This window comes from Hemibagrus wyckioides, linkage group LG12 (genome assembly GCF_019097595.1).
Source record: "Hemibagrus wyckioides isolate EC202008001 linkage group LG12, SWU_Hwy_1.0, whole genome shotgun sequence".
NCBI lineage: Eukaryota > Metazoa > Chordata > Actinopteri > Siluriformes > Bagridae > Hemibagrus > Hemibagrus wyckioides.
In genome coordinates this window covers 9,645,853-9,673,257 of record NC_080721.1, presented here as the reverse complement: position 1 = coordinate 9,673,257, position 27,405 = coordinate 9,645,853, and the positions used below count along the sequence as shown (strand labels likewise).

Here is a 27,405-nt window from a genome sequence, read left to right as displayed (position 1 = left end):
TAAATATGACCCTCATGAACAGAATGATTGCTTATCTCAGGACCAAAGAGAGTTATAAATATTGACCAGTCACTAGTAGGTAAAAGCCTGGTCAGTTTTTCCTTCTCGTCCAACATGTGCCTGACCTCACAAATGCACTTCTAGAGGAATGGTCAAAAATTCCCATAAGCACACTCCTAAACCTTGTGGAAAGCCTTCCCAGAAGAGTTGAAGCCGTTATAACAGCAAACTCTATTCTGCATTCATGTGCACGTAAAGGAAGACGTCCCAAAACCTTTGGCAATATAGTGTAAGTGCAATTAAATAGGCTACAGCTTAGTTTTTTGATTTATCACTAAGTTGTTTGCACATTTAATGATTGAATAAAATACAAGAATAATAGGATGTGCTTATCTATTTATTTACTCATAGCCATGTTGTTAAATTAAATCCTATTGATTGCGATTAATGTTAGTATTAATTAATGTTATAATTAATAATTAATTAAGACTATTCATGGGACTGTAAGTCCATTAGCAATATAATAAACACCTTTATTTAAAAATGCTCCATACTTCTCATTAATATATCACTGTGTCTGTTTTTTAGTTTTTGTTTTGTATCTTTTATGTCACACTGTATTACATTTGACAGCAAAGGTGGGGGAAAAATCTGAATATTCTATGCCTATTTCCTTTCAAGCTTAAAAGCAAGTGCTTGGTCTAGACACTATTTAAAAAACTCTCTCTCTCCACTAAATGAAAAATCTTCCGTCATCAGAGACGTGAAGTACATGAGGGAACTTTTAATGATCACAATGCCGCATATACCTAACCCGTCCCTGGATTCTCATAACTGTCCCCTGTATAAATATCGATGTAACTTTCGGACATAAATCGATGACTCTCGACGCGGCCCTGTATAAATAAAATATACCGTCGGTGGTGGTGGTGGTGGTGTTGTAGTTGTTGACTGAAAGGCAGGCAGCACACAGCTGAATGTGAACCAACAGGAGCCGCCTTTGTAAACTAGAATCTCTGGAGACACAGGTGGGAGTCGAGGGAATGTAATAAGAACCTGGGAAACAATTTCCAGCAAGTCAAAACACCCAGAATGCATCATTTACTAAATAGATAGAGGACATAAATCTCTCTCTCTCTTTCCTTTCCTTTTCTATTCCCTCCTCTCTGTCTCTCTGGCTTGCTCACTCCTACTCTCTTTTTAATCCTCACATCCCGAAGACTTCTTTCTCCTCTTCTCTTCAGCCCCTACTTTGATTTCTTCCATCATCCTTTTCATTTCTCGCTCATCCACTTCACCCAGGGCCCGACTCATTCTTCATCCCCTCTGTGTCACCTGTTCCTTTAATCCACTTTTTTCTCCTGTCTTCAGCTTCCTCCCTCCTCCCTGACATCCCCTGCCACTCTCTCCTGGCCTCATAAGCATTCACGTGTGCGTGAATGTCACAGTCACACTCTGACATTGACATGCTCATTAATCAGCCCAGAAAAACACTGTTGGGGGGGAATGAAGCACACAGTGCAGAAGACATGCAGCACATGCGCACACACACACACACACTCACACACACCTTAGCATGGAATACAGGCATCTGCAATTCATTCACCTCGCCTGACGCACAAGCGGCACTGTCAAGGTCGTGATGCATCCACATTCCAGCACTGGTATTAATTCAGCCGGTTATCAGCAGCTGCCATATGTGGAATACATCCCAGCATTGTTCCTGAGATCAGACTGCTTCCTAGTATTATACAGAGATGTAGTCTTTTTAATTACGACCTCTATCGCAGCCTCTAAACATTTACTAATTAAGTTTGCTAAAAAGGTACGGCACAATTCAGTACCATCTGTTTTCATTCCATCAATTACAAAAAGCTAATAACATTTTGTCAGAGTATATCAATCAAATTCATATATCCTATTTACGGCTTTAAAGAGAACAACCTCGGGACGCTATGAACGCTGGTCAGGACTGGTCAGTTTTTTAAGCATTCATCATAGACATTGAGAGAGAGGGGATGTTCATAAAAATGACATCTCAATCTACTCAAATTCCCCAGGACTAACACGTGCAGCATAACAAATTGGCCTGTTCCGGGGCGTCTTAGCAGAAAAGCAGAAAAGTGTGAACTCCCAAGTCACGTTGCTGGGTTATAAATCAAGACGATGTTGTCACGAACAGTCCGAGTAATAGCGGATCGGCCCACTTCCCTAAATGTCAAAGAAGTGAGAAGAGTCCTGGGTTTCAACCAAGAGCATTTCAGCACTGCTCACTTACTGCTTAACATCAGGGTCAAAGAATTGTGGAAGCCTGACCCAGATGTTGCTTTTCCCACTCTAAAACAAGTCTCAAAGCACATCTATCGTTCATAGCATATGGAGACACCTATTAGAATATAAAGAGCCACGACCCAGGATAAAAGTTAGAGACGGTGGTTCTGTCATGGCTGCCTCACCACAGAAAAAAGCACAAATTTCCAGATCGGACTTCCCAAATCACACTCACCCACACGCCCATAAATATCACAAATAGAGTGTGTGAAGTCTCACTCCAGCTTTGAGTGTGCGACATTTCCAAGCCTTTGTTCTCTGCCTCTTTGTTTTGACTGAGGTTTTATTTCCTACGTGTCATTATCCCATTAGCTTTGTCTACTTTAGACCTGTTCACGAATAACCTGACACTTAAGCTTGTCACTGGTTTTTGACTAAAGCCTACCTGTTTTGTTTGTTCGCCTGAGCGTTTTTTAATAAAAGCCATAAACGTGCAGCTGCGTCTGTCTCGTCTGCCATCACGACGGCTCAGAAAAGAAAATTTCATCTCCTGTTACATCAATTCATTTAGGTGAAGGTTCAGTAGTAAAGTATGAGCTGGCTAAGGAAACATTTTGGTAATTCAATTCAATGTTATTTTTTATCGCGTTTGAAATAAACCAGCTTTACACAAATTTTTCGATTCAGGAGGTACATTTTAATTGTATAAATCTAATCTGATTAATGGCCAATGTTCAGAAACCACACTGAACTAAACATAAATACTCAGCTGTGGATGTTGTGTACACCATATTTCACAGAATAGAATTTTTTTTAAAAATATTTTATACCAGAAATGCTGTTCATGCTGTTAATATCTAATATATTATTAAACAGTAAGCGTCAAAACATTTTATATTTCTTCATTAATGACTTAAACGCTTCCCCGTGGTGTTCTACTGACACCCTGTGTTAAAGCACCAGGTTTATGTGACCGTAAACATTTCTATATTTATCAGCTCAACACTGCCACCTTTAGACACAACACCGGTACTGCACTCGATATTTTCTATACTACATTGTAGATAGATACACTTTATTGCCAACAGTTTTGGGACACCCCTCCAAATCATTAAATTCAGGAGCTGTTTTTCAGGAGTTAGAGCAGAGACTGTGAGCCAGGCCAAAACTGTGAGGTCTGCCTTTACATGCACATGAATGTAATATGGAGTTGACCCACCCTTTGCAGCTATAACAGCTTCAACTCTTCTGGGAAGGTTTTCCACAAGTTTTAGGAGTGTGTTTATGGGAATTTTTGAACATTCCTCTAGAAGTGCATTTGTGCGGTCAGGCACTGATGTTGGACGAGAAGGCCTGGTTCACAGTCTCCGCTCTAATTCATCCCAAAGGTGTTCTATCGGGCTGAGGTCAGGACTCTGTGAAGTTCCTCCACACCAAACTCACTCTTCCAGGTCTTTATGGACCTTGCTTTGTGCACTGGTGTGCAGTCATGTTGGAACAGGAAGCGGTCATCCCCAAACTGTTCCCACAAAGTTTTTTGAATAAAAGAAAAATGAATAATACACCCCTGAATCTCATGAAAATCATGAAAATTCTTCATTTCAGCTCACAACCATGATACATTTTTATGTGATGTTTAATAATATAGTATGTGTATTACTATATGCACTATACTGATGTAAATATGATTAAATCCACAACTGTTTCATATCTGCACAACTACCTTTAACTTAACTTATTGTATTCTATATTTAAGGTTTTCTCCTTTTTCTTAGCCTTATACACTGACCAGCCATAACATTATGACCACCTGCCTAATATTGTTGTTGGGCCCCCTTTTGCTGCCAAAACAGCCCTGACCCGTCATGCACTGTGTATCCTGACCCCTTTCTATCAGAACCAGCATTAACTTCTTCAGCAGTTTGAGCAACAGTAGCTCGTCTGTTGGATCGGATCACACGGGCCAGCCTTCACTCCCCACGTGCATCAATGAGCCTTGACCGCCCATGACCCTGTCACCGGTTCACCACTGTTCCTTCCTTGGACCACTTTTGATAGATACTGACCACTGCAGACCGGGAACACCCGACATTTTTCTGCTTCTAACACATCAACTTTTTACATTTTAGATTTTTGCGTGTGTTATTGTTATTGTGTTATTATATTGTAACTGTCTAAGTTGCTGTAACACTAGAATTTCCCTCATGGGATCAATAAAGTATACCTATCTATCTATCTATCTATCTATCTATCTATCTATCTATCTATCTATCTATCTATCTATCTATCTATGTTACTGTACTGGATAGTAGAAATGAAACACACAGCACTCAGGTTAAGAATAAAACTTTTATGGAGTAATACCGCCACCTAGGAGAAGACTTAATAAATAAAAAATACATTATATATTATAATTAACTCAACACTGCCCTCTTCTGGCAGAAAGAGCTACCAGCTCCAGCTATTTCCATTTTAAGTGCAGTGTGTCTTGTATTGTATGTATTTGGTGTTTTAATCCAAAACAAAGAGGTTGAATTTTTTTGTGCAATAATTTGTTGATTGTAGTCAAGATTTATTTGTACAAATGTAGATTTGTTAAAGTTGCTCCCTGTTTTGAGGCATTTAAAAATGATCTGTCAATTTCTATCAATCGTTAAAGCTATTAAAAAAAAGAGGAATATCTTAAAACTCTCTGAATTTATGACAAAATATATTGATTAACCCCTGAAATTATTATTATTATTTTTTTATTGTAGGTCGCAATTTGCTTTACATGTTTTGGAATTATTTTAAAATTCATTCATTCATTCATTCATTCATTTATTTATTTATTTGTGGCTATAATATGCTGTGTGGACTTATTGTTAATGTGTTTATTATTTGAAAAGTTTTAATAAAGTCAAGAGAAAATACAGCATGTCTGTCAGCATGTCTCTGCATGTATTGATACCTTGATCGCTGTGTGGTTGAGAAATGTTTGAAAATTCAGATCTTTCAAGAGCGATCGTGTATGTGGGATTATTATGTAGATCTTTTAGACTCTCTTTTATGATGCCTCTTGCCTCTTATCCTGTGTGTGTGTGTGTGTGGTTAAAGCAGACTGTTCTTGTGCCACTTTCTGGTCAGACGGATGAGTCTGGTCTGTCTATCACTTACTTTAAAAGCTCCACTAGATTGGACTGCAAATTGCTTTGAATAAAGACAACAGTGAATTTTTTAGTAAATGTAAATGTTTTGCTCTCAGTAGCCTGGCTGTAAGTTTTAAAAAGATGCAATAAACTCGAGCTCTTACCTGTGTAGTGTCTGTTGTCTGTATTAAGAGAAAGAAGCACAAATTAAACAGAAATAGTGAATTAACAGTTTGAAAGCAGAACAATTCTGAGGTTGAAAACACACACACACACACAGAAACTCACAGCGGCAGGTGGGTTTGGGCGAGTCCCACGTGCCCTGTTTGGTGCACTGCGTTGTGTTCCTGCCCTCGAGGATGAAGCCGCTCAGGCAGCTGTATCTCAGCACGGTGCCCTCTACTGCCGGACCGGGCGGAAACACCACTACACGTCCGTTCTCCAGGGACGTCCACACCTGTGCACATGGCAGCACTGACACACACACACACACACACTCTTACTCTCTCTCTCTGAAATCTGGCATGGTTCATGTATTATAACATGGTACTGTTGTCTCGATCTACATCCAAAGCCACCACATCTTCTTCCATTCTGGACATTATATCACTATTTACTGGAGATTATATCCTGACATTATAAATTCACCTGTTAGACTTCATTTGTTCGTTATAGATTTACTGTCTGAACATTTGTGGTCACCTGACCATCACACTCATACACAGAACTATGAGCCACAAACCCTGTTCCAGTATGATGATGCTCCTGTGCACAAAGCCCCTGAGCTCCATGAAGACATGGTGTGGAGGTGAAGGTTGGAGTGGAAGAACTGGAATGTCCTGCACTAAGACCAGACTCTCACTCAACCCCACTGAACACCTTTAGAATGAACTGGAACACCGACTGAACCCCAGACCTCCTCACTCTTACAACATCAGTGTCTGATCTCACTAATGCTCTTGTAGCTGAATGAACAAGAGGAAAAGCTAGAGGAGGAAAATCTGCCTGTCATTACACCAGCAGTAAGGGTAAGTCATCTGTATGGTTAAACAGACTGCTACTCAAAACAGACAGAATTATTAAAAAATAGCGTTTCACTGATATTATTAATAATTCTGGCAAAATGCCAGTTTAGCAAATATTAAAAATTTCAATGTTTAATGTGTGCTAAACCTCCAGGAAGTTAAAAACTACCACGTCAAAGACATTGTTTTTATTAGCTCTATGATAACAGTGGATCAACAAGCCTTGGCTGCCCATGACCCTGTCGCCAGTTCACCACTGTTCCTTCCTTGGACCACTTTTGATAGATACTGACCACTGCAGACCGGGAACACCCCGCAAGAGCTGCAGTTTTGGAGATGCTCTGATCCAGTGGTCTAGCCATCACAATTTGGCCCTTGGTCAAACTCGCTCAAATCCTTACACTTGGCCATTTTTTGTGCTTCTAACATCAACTTTGAGGACAAAATGTTCACTTGCTGCCTATATTGCCAAAAGTATTCGCTCACCCATCCAAATAATCAGAATCAGGTGTTCCAATCACTTCCATGGCCACAGGTGTATAAAATCAAGCACCTAGGCATGCAGACTGTTTTTACAAACATTTGTGAAAGAATGGGTCGCTCTCAGGAGCTCAGTGAATTCCAGCGTGGAACTGTGATAGGATGCCACCTGTGCAACAAATCCAGTCGTGAAATTTCCTCGCTCCTAAATATTCCACAGTCAACTGTCAGCTGTATTATAAGAACGTGGAAGTGTTTGGGAACGACAGCAACTCAGCCACGAAGTGGTAGGCCACGTAAACTGACGGAGCGGGGTCAGCGGATGCTGAGGCGCATAGTGCGAAGAGGTCGCCAACTTTCTGCAGAGTCAATCGCTACAGACCTCCAAACTTCATGTGGCCTTCAGATTAGCTCAAGAACAGTGCGCAGAGAGCTTCATGGAATGGGTTTCCATGGCCGAGCAGCTGCATCCAAGCCATACATCACCAAGTGCAATGCAAAGCGTCGGATGCAGTGGTGTAAAGCACGCCGCCACTGGACTCTAGAGCAGTGGAGACGCGTTCTCTGGAGTGACGAATCGCACTTCTCCATCTGGCAATCTGATGGACGAGTCTGGGTTTGGTGGTTGCCAGGAGAACGGTACTTGTCTGACTGCATTGTGCCAAGTGTAAAGTTTGGTGGAGGGGGGATTATGGTGTGGGGTTGTTTTTCAGGAGCTGGGCTTGGCCCCTTAGTTCCAGTGAAAGGAACTCTGAATGCTTCAGCATACCAAGACATTTTGGACAATTCCATGCTCCCAACTTTGTGGGAACAGTTTGGAGCTGGCCCCTTCCTCTTCCAACATGACTGTGCACCAGTGCACAAAACAAGGTCCATAAAGACATGGATGACAGAGTCTGGTGTGGAGGAACTTGACTGGCCTGCACAGAGTCCTGACCTCAACCCGATAGAACACCTTTGGGATGAATTAGAGCGGAGACTGAGAGCCAGGCCTTCTCGTCCAACATCAGTGTGTGACCTCACAAATGCGCTTCTGGAAGAATGGTCAAAAATTCCCATAAACACACTCCTAAACCTTGTGGACAGCCTTCCCAGAAGAGCTGAAGCTGTTATAGCTGCAAAGGGTGGACCGACGTCATATTGAACCCTATGGATTAGGAATGGGATGTCACTTAAGTTCATATGTTCAAGGCAGGTGAGCGAATACTTTTGGCAATATAGTGTATATCCCACCCACTAACAGGTGCCATGATGAGGAGATCATCAGTCTTATTCACTTCACCTGTCGGTGGTCATAATGTTATGCCTGATCGGTGTATATTCTGTGTGGTTGGAGAAGCGGACACACCTGAGCATTTTACTAAATTATTCAGAGGAACAGCTCAGCATCTTCAACATCTTCAGTAATCACTGGACAGGGTCATGGAGGAGCATCTCAGAGGAACATGGGATACAGGGTGGGATTTTAGATCGGATGGGAACCATGCCCACACACATTCACACATAGGGGCAGTTTAGAGCTGACATTTAACCTAATAGAATGTTTTTGGGACCACACATAAGGAGAACATGCAGATCTCCACAGAAACCCGAGCTCAGAATCAGGAGTCTCCAGCACTAGACATCGAGTCCAATACTTCATCTCTGTGAATAACTGTCATACTAATCCCAACCATCTAATTATCTCCTCGTCAGTTCCCTCTGTGTTATTCCTAACGTTGGCGAGTTGCCATGACGCAGCACCCAAAACACACTCCAGCCCAGAGCTGTGTAGGAGCTTGACATCTCTAAATGAATTATGGGTCTCTCCATTTTTTGTTGGCAAATCACACGCTTTATTAATTATCATGCATATAAACGAAAACAGGAGCCGAAAGGAAGCGTTTTTAAACATGGATCACGACAGCTGCGTAGGCGAAAGCATACATCTGATGCCACTTGGCTGCGCTCATGTAATCCTATAAATAAAAACGTTTAGCACACTACATGCTTATGGATAAAGAACTCACTCACCAAAATTTTAGATTTGTGTGATCTTTCGTATTTGAGGCTTGGATCGATTTAACATCCAGACAAAGTAAGCAGAAAAGAAGAAACACAAAGCTTACAGCACTTGCTGCGCTGGCTGAGATCAGTCCAGGTGCCATCAGGAAGGCATTTCCTGACCTTAGGCCCTACGATGATCCGGTTCGCTCGGCATATATATTCAATCTCATAGTCCACTGGTAAGACCTGCACGCTGCGGATCTGTAACACAACACACACACACTGGTGATACACTACATCTAAACACACACAGGAAGTTATACACAAATGTAAAATAAAGAAATAAAGGTAACCTGCTCCTGGGTCAGGCCCCTATATCGTATCCCTCCATCTCTGGGTGGACGAATGATAGCGCAACCTGTGGGAAAAGACAGTAATGATGTAAAAGAGCTAGAAATCCATATAATATGCATATAAAATGCTGTGACTTTTTTCCTGGTATATAATCAGAAGGACACAGACTATAGCTTATATAAAGAGACGTTATATGTCTGTATGTCCTATCATCATCATATAGGATTAGCCTATGTCTATATATCTTATCATATTTTTATCATATTAGCATATGTCTATATGTCCTATAATCATGTAGGATTAGTGTATGTCTATATGGCTTATCATCATGTAAAATTAGCATATATAGAATTAGAATACGTAGGACTAACATATGTCTTTGTCTTATCATCACATGATTAGCACATGTCTGTATGTCCTATAATCATGTAGGATTATTATATGTCTATATGTCTTACCATATGATTAGCATATGTCTATATGTCCTTTAATTAAAGGATTATCATATGTAGGATTAGCATGTCTATATTTCCTATAATCCTGAAGGATTAGCATATGTCTATATGTCCTTTTATTATAGAATTAGCATATGTAGGATTAGCAAATGTCCATATGTCCTATAATCATGTAGGACTATCATGCGTAGGATTAGTGTATGTCTATATATCTTATCATCATGTAAAATTAGCATATATAGAATTAGAATATGTAGGATTAGCATATGTCTATATGGCCTTTTATCACAGGATTAACAGATGTCTATATTTCCTATAATCATGTAGGATTAGCATATGTCTATATGTCCTTTTATAATAGGATAAGCATATGTAGGATTAGTATATGTCTATATGCCTTACTGTCTAGGACTAGTATATGTCTATATGCCCTTTTATTGTAGAATTAGCATATGTAGGATTAGCATATGTCTATAGGTCCTTTTATTGTAGAATTGGCATATGTAGGATTAGCATATGTCTGTATGTCTGATAATCATGTAGGATTACATACGCAGGATTAATGTATGTCAATATGTCTATAGGTCTTCATGTAAAATTAGCATATACATAATTAGAATGTGTAGGATTAGCATATGTCTATAGGTCCTGTCATCATATAATTAGCAAATGCCTATATGTCCTATCAACATGGGCTTAGCATATGCCTATATGTCTTATCATCACATGATTAGCATATGCCTATGTCCTTTTATTACAGGATAAGCATATGTCTATATGTCTTATTATGTAGGTTTACTATATGTCTATATGTCCTTTTATTATAGGATTAGCATATGTCTATATGCCTTACTGTGTAGGACAAGCATATGTCTATATGTCTTATCATCATTTGATTAGCATATGTCTATATGTCCTTTTATTATATCTATATTGTCCTTTTATTATAGTATATTATATATACTTTTATTATTAGCATATGTTGGATTAGCATACGTCTACATGTCTTATTATCATCCAGGGATAGCATGTCTTATGTACATTTCTCAAAAAATAATATGCCATTTCTGAGATGTTACTTACACAGAAATCAAGTAATAAACCTCCATCTAACTTTTTATAACCGTAGCTGTAAGTTTTACAGCACATCCATCAAGCTCCAGAGTATAAACAGCACCTGTACCGCGCACTGTATTTCCATTAGATCGGAATTTAAGGAGAGATTTCTCTTCATCCAAGCTTTTAGATTCCATTTTGCACAGCTGGGTTTCTGAATCTAGTCAAATCTATAAGTATGATGATGTATATCCTGAGCGCAGCAGTGAAAGCCAGCCGTATGTTTGCCGTCTAACAGTACGTCTAAGAGGAAACGGAAAACGACTGAAGGCCTAAATCCAAGCCTTGTGGGATATTATACTGTATTCAGGCTCCGAAATAATGTTTAATTAGCGTAAACCATCATTATTGCTCGTGTGTGCTTGAGGGAGCCGTGATTGTGTTGTTTACACTGCTGTGTATGAATTATTGACTGAGTGGCTGGACAGGTGCCAATATAAAAATGTCCAGCATAAAGGATAAACTGGTAGTGATCAGGATTACAGGATTTAATGCCAGATCTATATATTAATTTCAAATTATTTTTAATTAATTAATACATTTTTAAATCTCTGTTCTCATTTTATTCTTCCATACTGATTCATTCTATTCTGTCTATATTTCTATATTTTTAGCAAATGGCATAGTAAATTTACATATATATATATATATATATACACTATATTGCCAAAAGTATTCGCTCACCCATCCAAATAATCAGAATCAGGTGTTCCAATCACTTCCATGGCCACAGGTGTATAAAATCCAGCACCTAGGCATGCAGACTGTTTTTACAAACATTTGTGAAAGAATGGGTCGCTCTCAGGAGCTCAGTGAATTCCAGCGTGGAACTGTGATAGGATGCCACCTGTGCAACAAATCCAGTCGTGAAATTTCCTCGCTCCTAAATATTCCACAGTCAACTGTCAGCTGTATTATAAGAACGTGGAAGTGTTTGGGAACGACAGCAACTCAGCCACGAAGTGGTAGGCCACGTAAACTGACGGAGCGGAGTCAGCAGATGCTGAGGCGCATAGTGCGAAGAGGTCGCCAACTTTCTGCAGAGTCAATCGCTACAGACCTCCAAACTTCATGTGGCCTTCAGATTAGCTCAAGAACAGTGCGCAGAGAGCTTCATGGAATGGGTTTCCATGGCCGAGCAGCTGCATCCAAGCCATACATCACCAAGTGCAATGCAAAGCGTCGGATGCAGTGGTGTAAAGCACGCCGCCACTGGACTCTAGAGCAGTGGAGACGCGTTCTCTGGATTGACGAATCGCGCTTCTCCATCTGGCAATCTGATGGACGAGTCTGGGTTTGGCGGTTGCCAGGAGAACGGTACTTGTCTGACTGCATTGTGCCAAGTGTAAAGTTTGGTGGAGGGGGGATTATGGTGTGGGGTTGTTTTTCAGGAGCTGGGCTTGGCCCCTTAGTTCCAGTGAAAGGAACTCTGAATGCTTCAGCATACCAAGACATTTTGGACAATTCCATGCTCCCAACTTTGTGGGAACAGTTTGGAGCTGGCCCCTTCCTCTTCCAACATGACTGTGCACCAGTGACCAAAGCAAGGTCCATAAAGACATGGATGACAGAGTCTGGTGTGGATGAACTTGACTGGCCTGCACAGAGTCCTGACCTCAACCCGATAGAACACCTTTGGGATGAATTAGAGTGGAGACTGAGAGCCAGGCCTTCTCGTCCAACATCAGTGTGTGACCTCACAAATGCACTTCTGGAAGAATGGTCAAAAATTCCCATAAACACACTCCTAAACCTTGTGGACAGCCTTCCCAGAAGAGTTGAAGCTGTTATAGCTGCAAAGGGTGGACTAACGTCATATTGAACCCTATGGATTAGGAATGGGATGTCACTTAAGTTCATATGCGAGTCAAGGCAGGTGAGCGAATACTTTTGGCAATATAGTGTATATATATATATATATATATATATATATATATATATATATATATATATATATACATATATATATATATATATATAATATACCATTTACTATACCTTTCAAAGCATTATTTTTTCCTTTTAAAGAGCAAGAGTCAAAATCCTACCAGTAATAAACTTCTATTTCATCTAGTTATCGTCAATAATAGATCTGAAATGTTCATTATTTTGTACATTATAATCTATTTACATATAAATTGTTGCTAAAGAACAGTCTGCTCTAGAGAAAAAGGTTATTACGTACGGGAATTAATGAGAAATTGTGCACGTAAATGTTTCTACATTTTAACCGAAACAAACTAGCAGATTTTTCCTCCTAGAACTAAAAAAACATCCAGGACCAGAGGTCTAGTGATATGTCACTAGCCATGTGAACGCTCATCTAGTTATCGCCATGGTTACGGGTATTCAGTGTTTGGTATCGCTGGGTTCAGATATGCTGAAAACAGAAATACGGCAAGAAATGCGCACCTTCCTCAAAGACTGTATTAAAAAATATATAACCTCTCGATTCAACCTGACGTCTTGTTTCGGCCGTCTAGTTTAGCCTGGATTCGTGGAAAGCCTGTGTAAGGTGTGCGCTGAGCAGCAGGTGGAGCACTTTATCTTAAAATCCACTCTTGTACACGAGTGAAAAACGACAGCTGTGAGTGGAGGCACTGGATTTTACCAAAGCCATCAAGCCAAATGAGTAAGGACTTGCTATGCCCCTGGCTCTGCTGTAATTGAAAGATGAGGCTATGTTTCATCCAGCGTTGCACTGGAATGTTGCAAACCACTAAAACCAGATTACTAAATCAGATAGGGAAATTGATTCGGGGTAAAAGAGCTGTACATAATAACAGAGCATGTATAGGGCGCTAAAATATCATGCTCTTTCCCAGTGCTTTTTAGTACTTGGCATCCAGTAAATGGCAGCGCTTCCCTGAGGCTCTCAGGTTTCCATCGTGCTAAGAGTGAGCAAGTAATAGCTGCTTTAGTCTGTTATTACAGCCTCGCTCACCTTATGTGTCACCGACTAATTACAGTAATCATCTAGTCCAGTACCAGTGGCCAGGAGAGGACAGCAAGTGTGTGGAGGTGTGCGCATGTTTGTAAGTGTAAGTGCTTATGTATGCAAGCATATAAAGCAGCTTGGTATTTGTTTTTTTTGTTTTTTTTACAAAAAAGTATTCTGTTCCTAAGTAGCAAGGATATTCTAAAAGCATCTAAATTATCATGTTTATAGTACTGCTACTGCTATAAACGTCAGCATTGTAGCAAATCAAGTAGAACCATTGACAAGAACAGACGGATTTGCATAAATATAGTTCCGTCGGCGTTCAGGATAAATATTATGCAATAAATGATTTACACACCCGCTGATGTATTCGTATATAAAGGCTTTCAGCGGCTTAATACTGTTGATATTGTGATTCATTAGCTGGGCTAAATGGACGAAACAGCCTAGCCCCAAGTCTGCAGTGTTTGAGATAGGAAGCAGCCAATTAGGGCATGCCTGAAAGGACGTGATCGAAATTTCCTGTTTTCAGATACGCACTAATTCGACTGGAGAATGGGAGATTAGACGTCCAGGGAAAACAAAGAAACATGGATGGAATTTGAACGAAGAATATATATATATGTATATATATATTCTATATAGTCTATAAGAAATGTTCATACCTGCAGAGGTATTGTGTGAAGCCTCAGCGAAGGAGTGGAACATGAATATTATCACATGAAAAAATAATAGCGTCATGCCTCCACCTGCAGACAAAGATACAGAAGAGGAGAGAGATAGAGAGGAGAATTAAGATGATTATCTTTTGGACGCATGTGAAATCCAGTAATTAAAGTGTACTGCGGTGTGAAGGCCCTAAAACCTGTCAGATAATATCAGTTGACTCTGTCAGCCTGTTTCAGTATTCAGTAATAGGTCTTATTGGAAGGAAAGCCTTGTTAAGAAAACACACACACATACATAAAAAAATGACACATCAACACAGTGCAAACTGGAAAGCTAAAATCAAATCACAATACCGTCATCAGACACACAACAAGAAATCAGACTGTCATGGCTATAATGACAGCGAAAAGAAATAGCACGTCGCTTCAAACCGCTGTCATTTTGTAGCTCGGGTGTTTAATGTTGTGAGTAAGCGATGGCTCGGTGTGTGAGTTTAAACTCCAGGGCTGTTAGAAAACCACGGCTTAGCCCTTTAACCTTCAAATGCTCGGCTTAAAATGTAAGTCGTTTTGGATAAAGGTGTCACCCAAATGAACACATGTAAATGATTTATCAACTAGCTTAGCATGTATAATTAAATGAGGGGAAGGGGAAATCATTCTGTTACTCATTTAGAAGATAATAGAGCTGTGATTGATTGATAGATTGATTGCTGTGAGCAGTGGTGGCACAGCGGTTGAGGCTCCAGGATACTGCTAGGACAATTGAGTGTTTAAATCCTGGTATTGAAGCTGCCCCATGGGGTTCATGGGCAAAGCGCTTCCATTGTTTTGGATAACCTTTTCATTCATTCATTCGTTTTGTGTAACAGCTTTATCCTGCTCGGGGTCTAGTAGATCCCAGAAACACTGGGTTTGATATGGGAATATGCCCTGGATAACGTTGGGATAACATTGACAGGAAAATATGTAAATGTGAAGCTCATATGAACTGTTCCTTATTCATATGAACATGAAACCACTGGTTTGTGGCCTTTTTTTTGAAGCTTTTTAATCACATCGCTGCTTCATATACTGAGACCAGCAAGATCCAGTGTGTGGCTGGGTAGAAACTTTCACCCTCCTGATGTGTGAAGGTTTTGATCATTCAGTCAGTGAGAGTGAGGACTGACCCTAACCTGTGGCAGATTTCCAGATCCTGGCAGGGGAGAGCCACAATAGGGGGGTAGCCTTTAATACCAGACTTAAAGAGAGTATCAATCATGATCTGGTGAGTGGTGGAGGATCAGACAGCCACACGGCTAGAGAACATCAGAGTTCCACAGACCTACACCACAGTACCCACCATACCACCTACACCCAGCACAAGGCTGATGCAAGTAACACAGCAAGATAGACTCTAGCGCAATGGTGAAGGATGCTTGCTTGAGCTGCAGGAGAAGGTTGCAGTAAAGATCTCTGCAGACCATCATAGTCACCAGGATCAGGATCTGATTCTGGAAAGTCTTCTGAACACCATTTAATAAATCTATCAGTATTTTCTCTAGTTTCTCTAGTCTCTGTAGTTTATCGGCCATAACACCATAGCAGAACAAGAAGAAACTCCTGCACTATGTCACCGCAGACTGCAATGTGCAGAGGGATTCAACCCTTCTTCTTCAGTCAGCAGCCAAAAATAGCAGTGGAGACTGCAGTAGAGCAGTGAGAAACAAATGGACGTGGAACCGAGCCTTTGCCATGCTCAGATGAGCTTCAGAACAGAAACAGCAGCAGGCAAAACTGACAACATGGAGAATACCGTCAAAGCAAGAGCTCAGTTTACAGGCAAGTCTGTCTCTTCACTGGTCAAACTACATCCATCTCCTGACCTATAGTCTGTGGACAGTGACCAAAAAAATAAGGTCATGAGTACAGGCAGTGGAAATAAGTTCATCCGCAGAGACGCTTGACCTACACCATTCACAGCAGCAATTTGGCAGAACCTCGGCACAGACCAAACTCAGAGAAACCAGTTGAGGTGATGTGGCCACTTTACAAGGATGCCCCCTGGTGGACTGCTGTTAGAGCTGTAGAGCCAGAACCCTCTGAAGAGATTATATCTCCAAGTTGGGTTGAGAATGTCTAAATATTCACCCAGAGGAGCTGAAATACAGTATGTCCCTGAGTCTGGACTGACCTTCTCAACTTGTAGCCACCATGGCCACCACGAATGAATGAATGAATGAATGAATGAATCCATATCCACTTTTCAATCCTGACTTCATTACAAACTTTCACCAGCATAGTAAGGGTACACATTTAAGGGAGAAGTACCTTCACAAGCCGCATGCCCACAGGAGAGCAATCTGAGGAAAAAAGTTAGAGCACAAGATTCCCATAATGATGCCGTGGCTGATCACTGCTGTGAGAGGATATGACATGCACCTGTTCCTCCTTTATAAGGCTATAAAAACCCATGTTTTTCTGTGTGCTGTGCCCATTTAGAAAGCCAAGCCCCCGAGTACTTCTCTCTCGGAGTTCTGTGGTGCTTAGTTGTCTGTGTTTTTTCTTGTTGAACAGACTGCGTTGTACTTCTCCCTTTGGAATCTTTCGTTCCTACCTTAAATTACTGTGTGGTATTTCCCAAGTGTCAGCTCTCAGTTCCATCTTGCTTCCTATCAGGTTCCACTATACTTTGTTATATACTTTGTTAAGGATAATTCTGAGTAACCGCTGAAGAACGTAATCATAGTGTGAGACACAAAAAAATCACATTTTAAGGTAAAGAGAAGTGGATTCATGTCTCTAAAGCCAAGAACTGACTGAAATATTCTATTATTATCTGTTTTTTTGTATTAAACAATACTTTTGTTCATGATGACCTCTGTTTGCCCATTTACTTAAATTAAATTCCTCTAAATTATTGTTTAAGCATTAAATGCATCCAAACAACACAATGAATGTATGCTTCAGTCAGTGTACTAATATGAGTGTAACACTTATTCCTTCTCTTCATTTAAGGAGACACAGAAAGCATGGAATTGCATGATCTCAGATTAGCGCGTTAACTTAATGAATCAGTTATGAAAAAATAACGTGATTAAAATATTTTAACGCAGCTAACGCACCCTGTCCCACCCCACCCCACCCCGCCCCAGACCTGTACATCATCTTAGCACTGCAAGCTGTAGTCATGATGCAAAACCACGACAAAGATCTACCTGGCACTCTGAAGGGACAATTTAAATTTAAAACTCATCCAGATGGAGCCACTGATAAAACCAAAGTCGTCTGCAGTAAGGAATTTGCATACCATCGAAGCGGTTTTACCCTGAAATACCACATGAACTCAAAGAAATGTTTTAGCGAGCTCTACAGTTAGCACAACCCCAGCTGCTACAATCAACACGCTCCGCCAAACCACACTTTCTGAGGCTAGTCGCGACAAAATTAGCAAGTCTACATCAGAAAAACTTGCGGAAAAAATGCGATAGCTAAATAGATTGCTGTGGACTGTAGGCCTGTTAATATAGTGGAAGACAAGGAGTTAATGGATGCATTTCGAATTGTGTCCTCAGATGCAACCTACACACCACCGTCAAGAGCTATTTGAAAATAAATCAGCTGTTTGACACCGAAAAAAAATCAAAAGAGGAAAGATTAACTCAAGCTAAATATGTTGTAGTCTAATTAATAGGCTGTTGTTCAGTAAATAAATAATATAAAAAAGTATTTGTTGTAATGTCTATTTAATGCTCATCTAACACAGTAATGAAAATGATTTAAATGATCAATTTCTCAGCCAATATTCATGTGTGATTAAATGCGATTAATTAGATTAATTAATCGTCACATCATGTAATTAATTAGATTTTACATATATATATATATGTACATTGCATTCCTTTTCCTTACTGTGCATGTTATTTAGATCTCATTAAAATAATGACACAAAACCTAACATTCAGCCCTGTGGCACACCTTTGATTCTAACCTAAACCTGAGATTCAACTCCAGAAACTTCCTGAAGTCACTCCAGTGGCTCACAACCTTTTCAACACCGAGTGATTGACAACCTCGAACGTTTCTAAAGGTCATATAAAGGCCAATGTGTTTCTTAGTTTCTAATGACCTGAGATTAATGAAGACCAAACTTCAGAGCAATAAAGATTAATCTATGTAAAATATAATTTACATTAGAATGGTATAGCATCTGAAAAAGGGGTATTTCTTCCAGTAAGAAGGGGAACCTAAGACAAAATCAAATTACAGTTTATACAGTAAGACTTATAATACTGCTTACATCCATGGTAGGAAGGAAAGGATCTCAAAAAAATGTTGTCCACACAAATCTTTGTATCTTGAAAATAAATGTTAATATCAAACCCACTTCTGCTCTCTGAGACACCTCAAGTGCTTGTTCATAAGCATCTAAAAGTTGAAGGTGTTTATCTTCAACCATTAAAATTCTGTGTAAGGTTCTCCAACAGAGGGAAAAACACACGTCTAAAACACACTGAAAGCCAGCTGACTCATTTTAGATCAGACCTCCACTGATTAAATAATTTATTTGTTTACACTGATTGAAAATGTCCCATAAATCCATTTCCATCCCATGGGCAGCCTGGAATGCCAGTGTACTGGTGAAAAGGGTTAACTGTAACTGGTTTCCACTGTGGCACATGTTTCTCAGGTTATGTTGTAATAACAGTTATCACTTTAGGTTATAAAGTTTATGCTTTAATATAAGTGATAACAGGAACTAACCTGTTTTGTGGGATGAATAAAAAAGCAAGACATTTCATTCTTTAATGCGTTCCGTTAAATATTAGTGCTGCTGTAGTATAAGAGGAATAAAACCCTGCTATTAGAACTTTGTAGATTTTTGATGATTCTTCTGTTAAAGCACACTCCGAAGTGCCATTCGGTTATTCCTTCTAATATTAAAGTAATGCTACGATATGCCAAATTGACTGACCTGAGAGAAAGTGAGACAGAACAGACAGGAAGACAGAAAAGTAAAGAGTTGAAAGGGAACAAGTGCGAAATACGAATAAGAGAAGAGAGCTAGGATTTCAAATATCACCACCAGAGAAGAGACACAGGGTGCAGAATATAAGAGAGAAATGAGAAAAGGAGAAGACACTGGAATACACCCGCTTTGATCTCCCCAAATTCCCCCCGTCCCACTTCCAGCTCCTCATCGGCGTTCTCGCTACCCTCCGAATGAGTCATCCTCCGCTAGCCGTCTTCCCTCGCGTGGAACAGAGCTCGGTGACACCCGCTCATCCATATTCCATCTCCACCCAGCTGTGCTGTGACTCAGAGGTGTTTCAGCACATGCCGTTCCCAGTGAGAGGGACGCAGTGGACTAGATGAATGATTTCCACAGACCATTGTTTTCTCATCTCATGTGTATCTTTTTTGATTAAACTGTGTGTGCTACGATGAGGGATGATAAAAAACAGGCAAGTGCGCGATGATGCGGCTGCAGCGAGGCACTTATACGCGATGAGAGCCTGTGCTCCAGAGGAGAGACGGCACAGAGAGCTGGGAATCTAGGACGCGACCGGCGCCGCTCGGTGAAGGAGTAAGGGTGTGTGTGTATCCGATAAAACACACACTCCTTCTTTCAACACACACACACACATTCAAATTACACACTCAACTTCCACCCAGAGCAATGTGAATAAATTCAATAGACTTGCCCAATTCCTGCACTAATCTGATATGCAGGTGGGAAGGTTGAGAGAGGGAGTGTGCCACTCCAGGCATGATAGACTCGGTGCACTGCTCACAATAGAAAGCAATTTCTGCAGCTTGTGCACAGTGTTGAAGCGCTCTCTGAGGGGCACGAATGAATACATGTGCCGTAACGTGTTTCATGCAACACAATGAAGGCAGGCCTTTTTCTTTTTTTTTTCAAGCTGCTTGCTTTAAAATGACTGCTCACAGCAGAAAGCAGAACGTTAGCGGCCAAAGCAGGGCCTGAGTGAAGACAGATTATCGCAACAATTCCACCGTGGAGGAGTGATGCTGAGAGTGCTACACTGTTTCCTGCTGCTTCTGGGTGTGTGTATGAATGGAAGGTTTGAATGATGAATGGGTGGATGGATGAATTTTTTTTTCTATGTTGCCACATATTTCACAGCGGTAGAGAGATAGAGATAGAGAGAGAGGGAGAGAGAGAGAGAGAGAGAGAGAGATTGATGCATGAATAGATGGGTGACTGGATGGATGGAGGGATGAATAGATGGCAGATGGCATATATAGGGTTAATGGTCAGGTGGTGACTGGTTAGGTCATGGGATGAAAGGTAAGGCAAATAGTGGGTGAAATGATGGACAGATGGATGGATGGATGGATGGATGGATGGATAGGTGGAGGGAGGGAGATAGAGTGTCATGAAAGATAGTATGGTAGATAGAGTAATAGCAGAAAATGTATAGACTGGTTTATGGATTCATAAATGGATGAATAGATGGATTGACTGAGTGAACTGGACTGATGGGTTGAAGGGTGGCTAGATAAAGGGATGGATGGATGGATGGATGGAACATTTAATGTTTGTGTGTGTGGATAGAGAAAATTTGGCAGTGGACTGATGGATTGTAGATGCTGTATGTTTATGTGGATGGTAGATGTTAGATGATTAGAAGAATGGCAAATGGATGGTTATGTGGATAGTAAATGTTGGTTGATTAGCTAGATAGTAGATGGATGGTAGATGATAGAAAATTGGGTAGGTGGTAGATGTTGGACAGTTGGTAAGATGGTACAGGTTGGATAACTAATTTGGTAATGTGAGGTGGATGGATGAAGTAGACAGTGGCTAGTTGGTTGGTTGGTTGGTTGGATGGATGGATGGATGGATGTACTGGAACATGGCAGAAGTACAGGTAGATGGGTTGAAGTCTAGATGGATAAAGGAATGGGCAGAAGATGTATGGGTAGATGGATTATATGGTAGGAAGATGAATGGATCGATAGATGGAGAAGTGGATTGAAGTGTAAAGTGGACTGAAAAAGAATTGATTGAAAAAAAATGATATGGCCTATAAAAGAAATAAAAATATAGAAAAGGAATGGAGAAATGGAGGTTCATCAGTTAATGATTGAATGACAGACTGTGAGACAATGAGCAGATAGATAGATAGATAGATAGATAGATAGATAGATAGATAGATAGATAGATAGATAGATAGATAGATAGATGCGAGTGTGTTGGTGGGTTTGCTTTGGTGCTCTGAAGGATTAGCATGGCTCATCAACACAAACCCACACAAATCCACAGACACTAATGTGGGCATGGAAGCATGAAAATTCGCACAAGTCCTGCACCTGAGGTGTAACACTTCTCTTTCTCACTCTCATTCACTGAAAAAACTGAAACTCGCTGTTACTCTCACTGCTTCTCCTCACTCTCATCCTCCTCTTTCCATACTTAACTCTACGCGTTCTTTTGTATTTTTAGAACGACGAACACGTCGCTCTGAATCTGTGCTCCTCATCCAGTGCGTGCCTCGATTACTTACACCGAGCTCTAAGCCCATTCTTGCAAATTCTTTCCCCAGAAAAAAAAAATACCATGCGGCAACTATCCCATAATCCCCTCTTTTGACATGTGACAGTCCTGCGCAGGACGTTTAACAGAAGGCGAACCAAAAGCTCCCTTTGACTGCCTCATTCTGTTGCCAGGCAACCATTCATCTAACCCTCCTTCCCTTCTCTTCCTCTGTCTCTCTAACTCGCCTCACTCTCTCAGCATCGGTCCATCATGGTGCTCATTGTTCTCCCACGAGGTCAACACACAAAGAGAGATGTGAGAGAAGCAGGCTGGGGGTCATGACCCAACAGAACACGCAGGCAGGAGCGCTGCCATTTTCACCAGGCGAACGTGTTTCACATGTGTCCTGTCTCGCTCTCATTTCATGCATAAAGCATACTGAGTGATAACCCACAATCCCTTGACTTTGATTGGCTTGTCTGCATCCTGATAAGGAAGACGGATCGAAAACATGGCAGACTGGCTGATGTAAATCTCTGCTTCAGGAGGACAAGCACTGAAACTTGGCTTGTGTGTGTGTGATAGAGAGAGAGAGAGAGACAGAGAGAGAGAGAGCAAGAGAGAGAGAGAGAGAGAGAGAGTGGGAGAGAGACAGAGTGTGTGAGAGAGAATTTCCTAACCAAGGACACATATCCTTCTGTGAGTTGTCCCATGTACGCTCAGGCATCAAAACGGATGAAACGTAAGACGTGGAGCAGGCCGCATTATCCCCCCCCCCCATCATCTGCCGCTTTTCTCCTCTGTTAATGCTGCTAAGTCTGCAGAATGAAAGTGGAACTCAGAAGCGCCAATTCTAATTCCTCCAAAATCACAAGAGATGTCTGGGTTTGGAGGCAGCGGGCCGGTTCGGTACGTGACCAGACGTCAAGAGATGTAGCGCAAGGCAGTGGAACGTGAATCCAATAAGCCTTTTTTTTCCACATCAAGCAGTCAGTAATCAGAGCGCGCGAGAGAGAGAGAGAGCGAGAGAGAGAGAGAGAGAGAAAGAGAGAGAGATCTCACACACGTCTCCGGCCCTCACCTTCTCACGCTCCTTTACACCGGCCTTGTCTGCGCTTGAGCTCTTCACACACAAATGCAGAAAGACAGGGTGTTAAATTATACAAATGAATGCTGGTAATTCATTAAAAGCTCGCAGGCAGGAAAGTGGGCACACCTGTACAAACACGAGAGGCAAAGACGTATCACATCCTCGCATTAATCAATGTGTCCACGCCGTACAGGACGAAAGGTTAGTGTCGACTCTCATCTGCCCAGCGCTCGATTCTACATTTTAAAAGGGTCAAAATCCTCATGAGTGACTGACATTTAGCACCGAGAACTCCTGGGCTGCTGCCAGAGGGAAAAAAGAGCACCATTTCTCTATTCAGTCTGATATGATAAAGATCCAGGACGATAAAGGAAAAGGGAAGGATGCAAAAAGTCAGAGTAAGAGCTGGTATGAAAGAGCAGACACCTCGCTAGTGAGACGAAAACAATTAGACGGTGATTCAGGACTAGTGAGAATATAAAAACGTCAGGAATATTAAAATGTCACGATCAGACAACGCTTTAAGACCACTTTTAACTTTATTGGCTGTTTCTGTCAGATGCATATAAACATAACAGTGATCCATTAGCTACTTCAGGATAACGTAACATCAGTTCTGAATAATAAGGTTGTGTGTTTCTTCTTCACGGATCTTGATGTGCTCAATGATCCAAAGTATGAAGGATGCATCTAAAGCAGGGAGCAATTTAATAATAACAGAATGTAGAGATGGATTCGTGTGAAATGAGGTGATATAATGTGATTCAATGTAGTGCAATCAGGGATATGATGAGCGGGAGGTCACACTTTCTTCAGTGAGTAACATGTAGCGAGGACACGCCTCCTACAGTGGCACAGACGTGAAGTACAGCCACGCCTCCTTTCTTGAGACTGACAATCATCTGAGCCATGCTTCTTTCAATAAGACTTTTAGGTACAGAGACCACACCTCCTTTACTTACAACAAGGTACATAGGCCACACCTCCTTCACTGACAACCAGGCACATAGGCCACACCTCCTTCACTGACAACCAGCCACATAGGCCACACACCCTTTTCTGATTACCAGTCACATAGACCACACATCCTTTACTGATCAAAAGCCACACAGGCAACAGTTCTTTTACTGTTCAACAGTCACATAGACCACACATCCTTCACTGGCAACCACCCACACAGGCCACACCTCCTTCACTGACAACCAGGTACTTAGACCACACCTTTACTGATCAGCAGCCACATAGACCAGAAATCTCTCAGTGACATCCAGCCACATATACCACACCTCCTTCACTGATCACCAGCCACATAGACCATACCACCTTCAATGATCATCAGGTACATAGACCACACCTCCTTCACTGATCACCAGTCACATAGGCCACACCTCTTTTACTGATCACCAGTCACATACACCACACCTCCTTCACTGACAACCAGGCACATACAGTAGAACACACCTCTTTCAGTGATAACCAGACACACAGACCACACCTCCTTAATTGATCCCCATGCACATAGACCACACCTCCTTAACTGATCCACATGCACATAGACCACACTTTCTTCACTGATCAACTGCCACATAGACCACACCTCCTTCCCTGATAAGACACATAGACCACACCTCCTTCACTGATCCCCAGGCACAAAGGCCACACCTCCCTCACTGACAACAAGGCACATAAGGCACACCTCTTTCACTGACAAACAGCCACAAAAACCATACCTCTTTCACAGACATATACATAAGCCATGCCTCTTTCGCTGCCCAACAGGCATACAAGCCACACCTCCTACAGTGGCTGAGGATCAAACCCAGGAGCTGTGAGGTTAATGTGATAACGTTTCAAAATAATATAATAGTATATTAGTAATATGCACAGGGGCTCGGTCAGATACACACAAATAACACATGCTGGGTTACACACACACACACACACACACACACATACATCAAATAGAAAACCCACTGAGAGCCCAGCATGAGTGTGTGTTTGTGAAAGAGATGGAAAGGGGTTATTAACAGTAGCAACATTGCAGCCCTCGAGCCTTGAGCTGGACCACCATTTACATCATACACACACACACACACACACACAAGCTACAGCAACACCGCAAGTCAACCTGTCTTTCCTATACGCTTTTTTTTTGGCTGCAGACCCTGACATTTCATTTCTCCTGCTAAGCTGTGAACCTGCTATGTCTGATATTTCACCACATTCACACACCTCAGTCAGCACCATTTTGAATTTCATGAGGACATCTGGTTATGGGGAAATAAAATCCCCTCTCTTGGCTCAGCTTTAGAAGTGTTTACTGAATGCACATTAGTTAAGTCAATTCTATTTTAATTGTCATTCCATCATTGTACAGAAACGGGACATGGGAGAATAAGCATTTTAATATGATATTTAAAAAGAGAATTTAAATGTAATCTTCTTTAATTTGGTTAGCGCTTTTATTGTGCCTTTGTTCTTCCAGCAAACGTGAGATTGGAGTTAAAATGCAGAAGGTTATTGAGAGATAATAAAGAATGTGTTAAACAATAAAACAAGGGTTTAAAAATAGTATTATACAGTATAAATACAGTCATAAAAATAGTGCTTGTGGTACTTATCCAGGGCCTTTTTATGTTATTTTTAAAACATGGCAGAACTGTAATGCGGTTCATTATTCTGAAAGATAATGTGCACTATTTAAAGTTACATTTATTTATAGCCATGATCCTTGTATTTTAATATACAAGCTCTATTACCAACTGCTAGAAGAACAGTAGGGCTGCTTTACAAAAATACTGTGTGTGGGGGGGAAATTAGGTGACACTTTCATTTATTTAACAAAAAATGTAATTACTTACCACTGAAAAGGAAGAAATGATGCCATTTTATCACAATAGTATATTGCCGTATTATCCAGCGCTGTTAAGTACTGTTACATGTATACGTAGCCAGTTTATTAGGAACACCTGTACATTCAGCCAAATGACAGAGAGGCATTCATGTGGCAGCAGAGCAATGAATAAATTCAGGTCAATACAGTTAACACTCACATCAAATACACTATATTGCCAAAGGTTTTGGGACACCCCTCCAAATCACTGAATTCAGGTGTTGTTTTTCAGGGGTTGGGCTCAGCCCCTTAGTTCCAGTGAAAGGAACTCTCAATGTTTCAGCATACCAAGACATTTTGTGAGAAATGGAAAAAAAATTCCCATGAACACACTCCTTAACCTTGTGGAAAGAGTTCCCAGAAGAGTTGAAGCTGTTATAGCTGCAAAGTGTGGGCCAACTCTATATTAAATTCATGTACATGTAAAGGCAGAAGTCCCAGTTGTTCTGGCTCGCAGTTTCAGCTCTAATTCATCCCAAAGGTGTTCTATAGGGTTGAGGTCAGGACTCTGTGCAGGACAGTCCTCCACACCAAATTCACTCATCCATGTCTTTATGGACCTTGCTTTGTGCACTGGTGTGCAGTCATGTTGGAACAGGAAGTTGGGAACATGAAATTGTCCAAAATGTCTTGGTAAGCTGAAGCATTAAGAGTTCCTTTCACTGGAACTAAGGGGCCGAGCCCAACCCCTGAAAAACAACACCTGCATTCAATAATTTGGAGGAGTGTCCAAAACTTTTGGCAATATAGTGGGAAATATGTGATGTTTGTCAGTGGTATTTCTAAAACTGCTGATCTCCTGGGATTTCAGTTTACACAGAATGGTGCGAAAAACAAAACTCATCCCAGTCAGCAACAGTTCTGTAGACAGAAACAGCTTGTTGATGACAGAGATCCATGGTGAATGGCTGACAGGAAGGTTACAGGAACTTAAATAACCGCTCTTTACAACCGTGATGCACATAACATCTCAGAACATGTCAAAACTTGAGGGGGATGAGCTACAACAGCACAAAAACTCATCAGGTTCCATCCCTGTCAGCCTAAAAACAGGATTTGGAGACTATAGTGTGCAGAAGATAACCAAAACTGGACAGCTGAAGACTGGGGGAAAAGGAAGTGACATTTTTTTACAAGCTTCAGCTGAACAAGCTCCGGTGTTCCTATTAAAGTGAGTATAAATTTAATCACTATTGTACTCAGGACTCTCAAGACTAGAGAGTACAAGGTAAAAAGTGCACAACACACACACACACACCAGTGTTTCTTTTGTTTAACAAATCCGAGCTGTATTACAGACGAGGATGCTGATATTGCTGTAGTAAGCAGACTGCACTGAAGAAGAGCACAGACTTGAAGGAACAAGAAACCTGATTTCCATTTTTAAAATCGAACTTAAAATATCTCCAAAGTAGGAACAACGTATACGTATAAATGTGACCAGATCCCCTGCTTCGATCCTGAGCTCAGGTTAACTGTCTGTGTAGAGTTTCACACCTTCTTTTTTCACTG

General features: G+C 41.0%; 1 protein-coding gene across 2 annotated transcripts in view; it reads right to left on the bottom strand.

Annotated features, from left to right (window-relative positions):
* gabbr1b (gamma-aminobutyric acid (GABA) B receptor, 1b) overlaps positions 1-27,405 on the bottom strand; it is a 120,469-nt gene that overhangs the window by 74,213 nt on the left and 18,851 nt on the right. For both annotated transcript variants that reach the window (XM_058405171.1, XM_058405172.1), the window contains exons 2-6: positions 14,422-14,505; positions 9,244-9,308; positions 9,013-9,151; positions 5,688-5,873; positions 5,564-5,581 (exon numbers count right to left, since the gene is read on the bottom strand). In XM_058405171.1, the coding sequence (XP_058261154.1) occupies positions 5,564-5,581; positions 5,688-5,873; positions 9,013-9,151; positions 9,244-9,308; positions 14,422-14,497 (484 nt within the window). In that variant the 5' untranslated portion in view covers positions 14,498-14,505. The remainder of the gene's footprint in view (positions 1-5,563; positions 5,582-5,687; positions 5,874-9,012; positions 9,152-9,243; positions 9,309-14,421; positions 14,506-27,405) is intronic.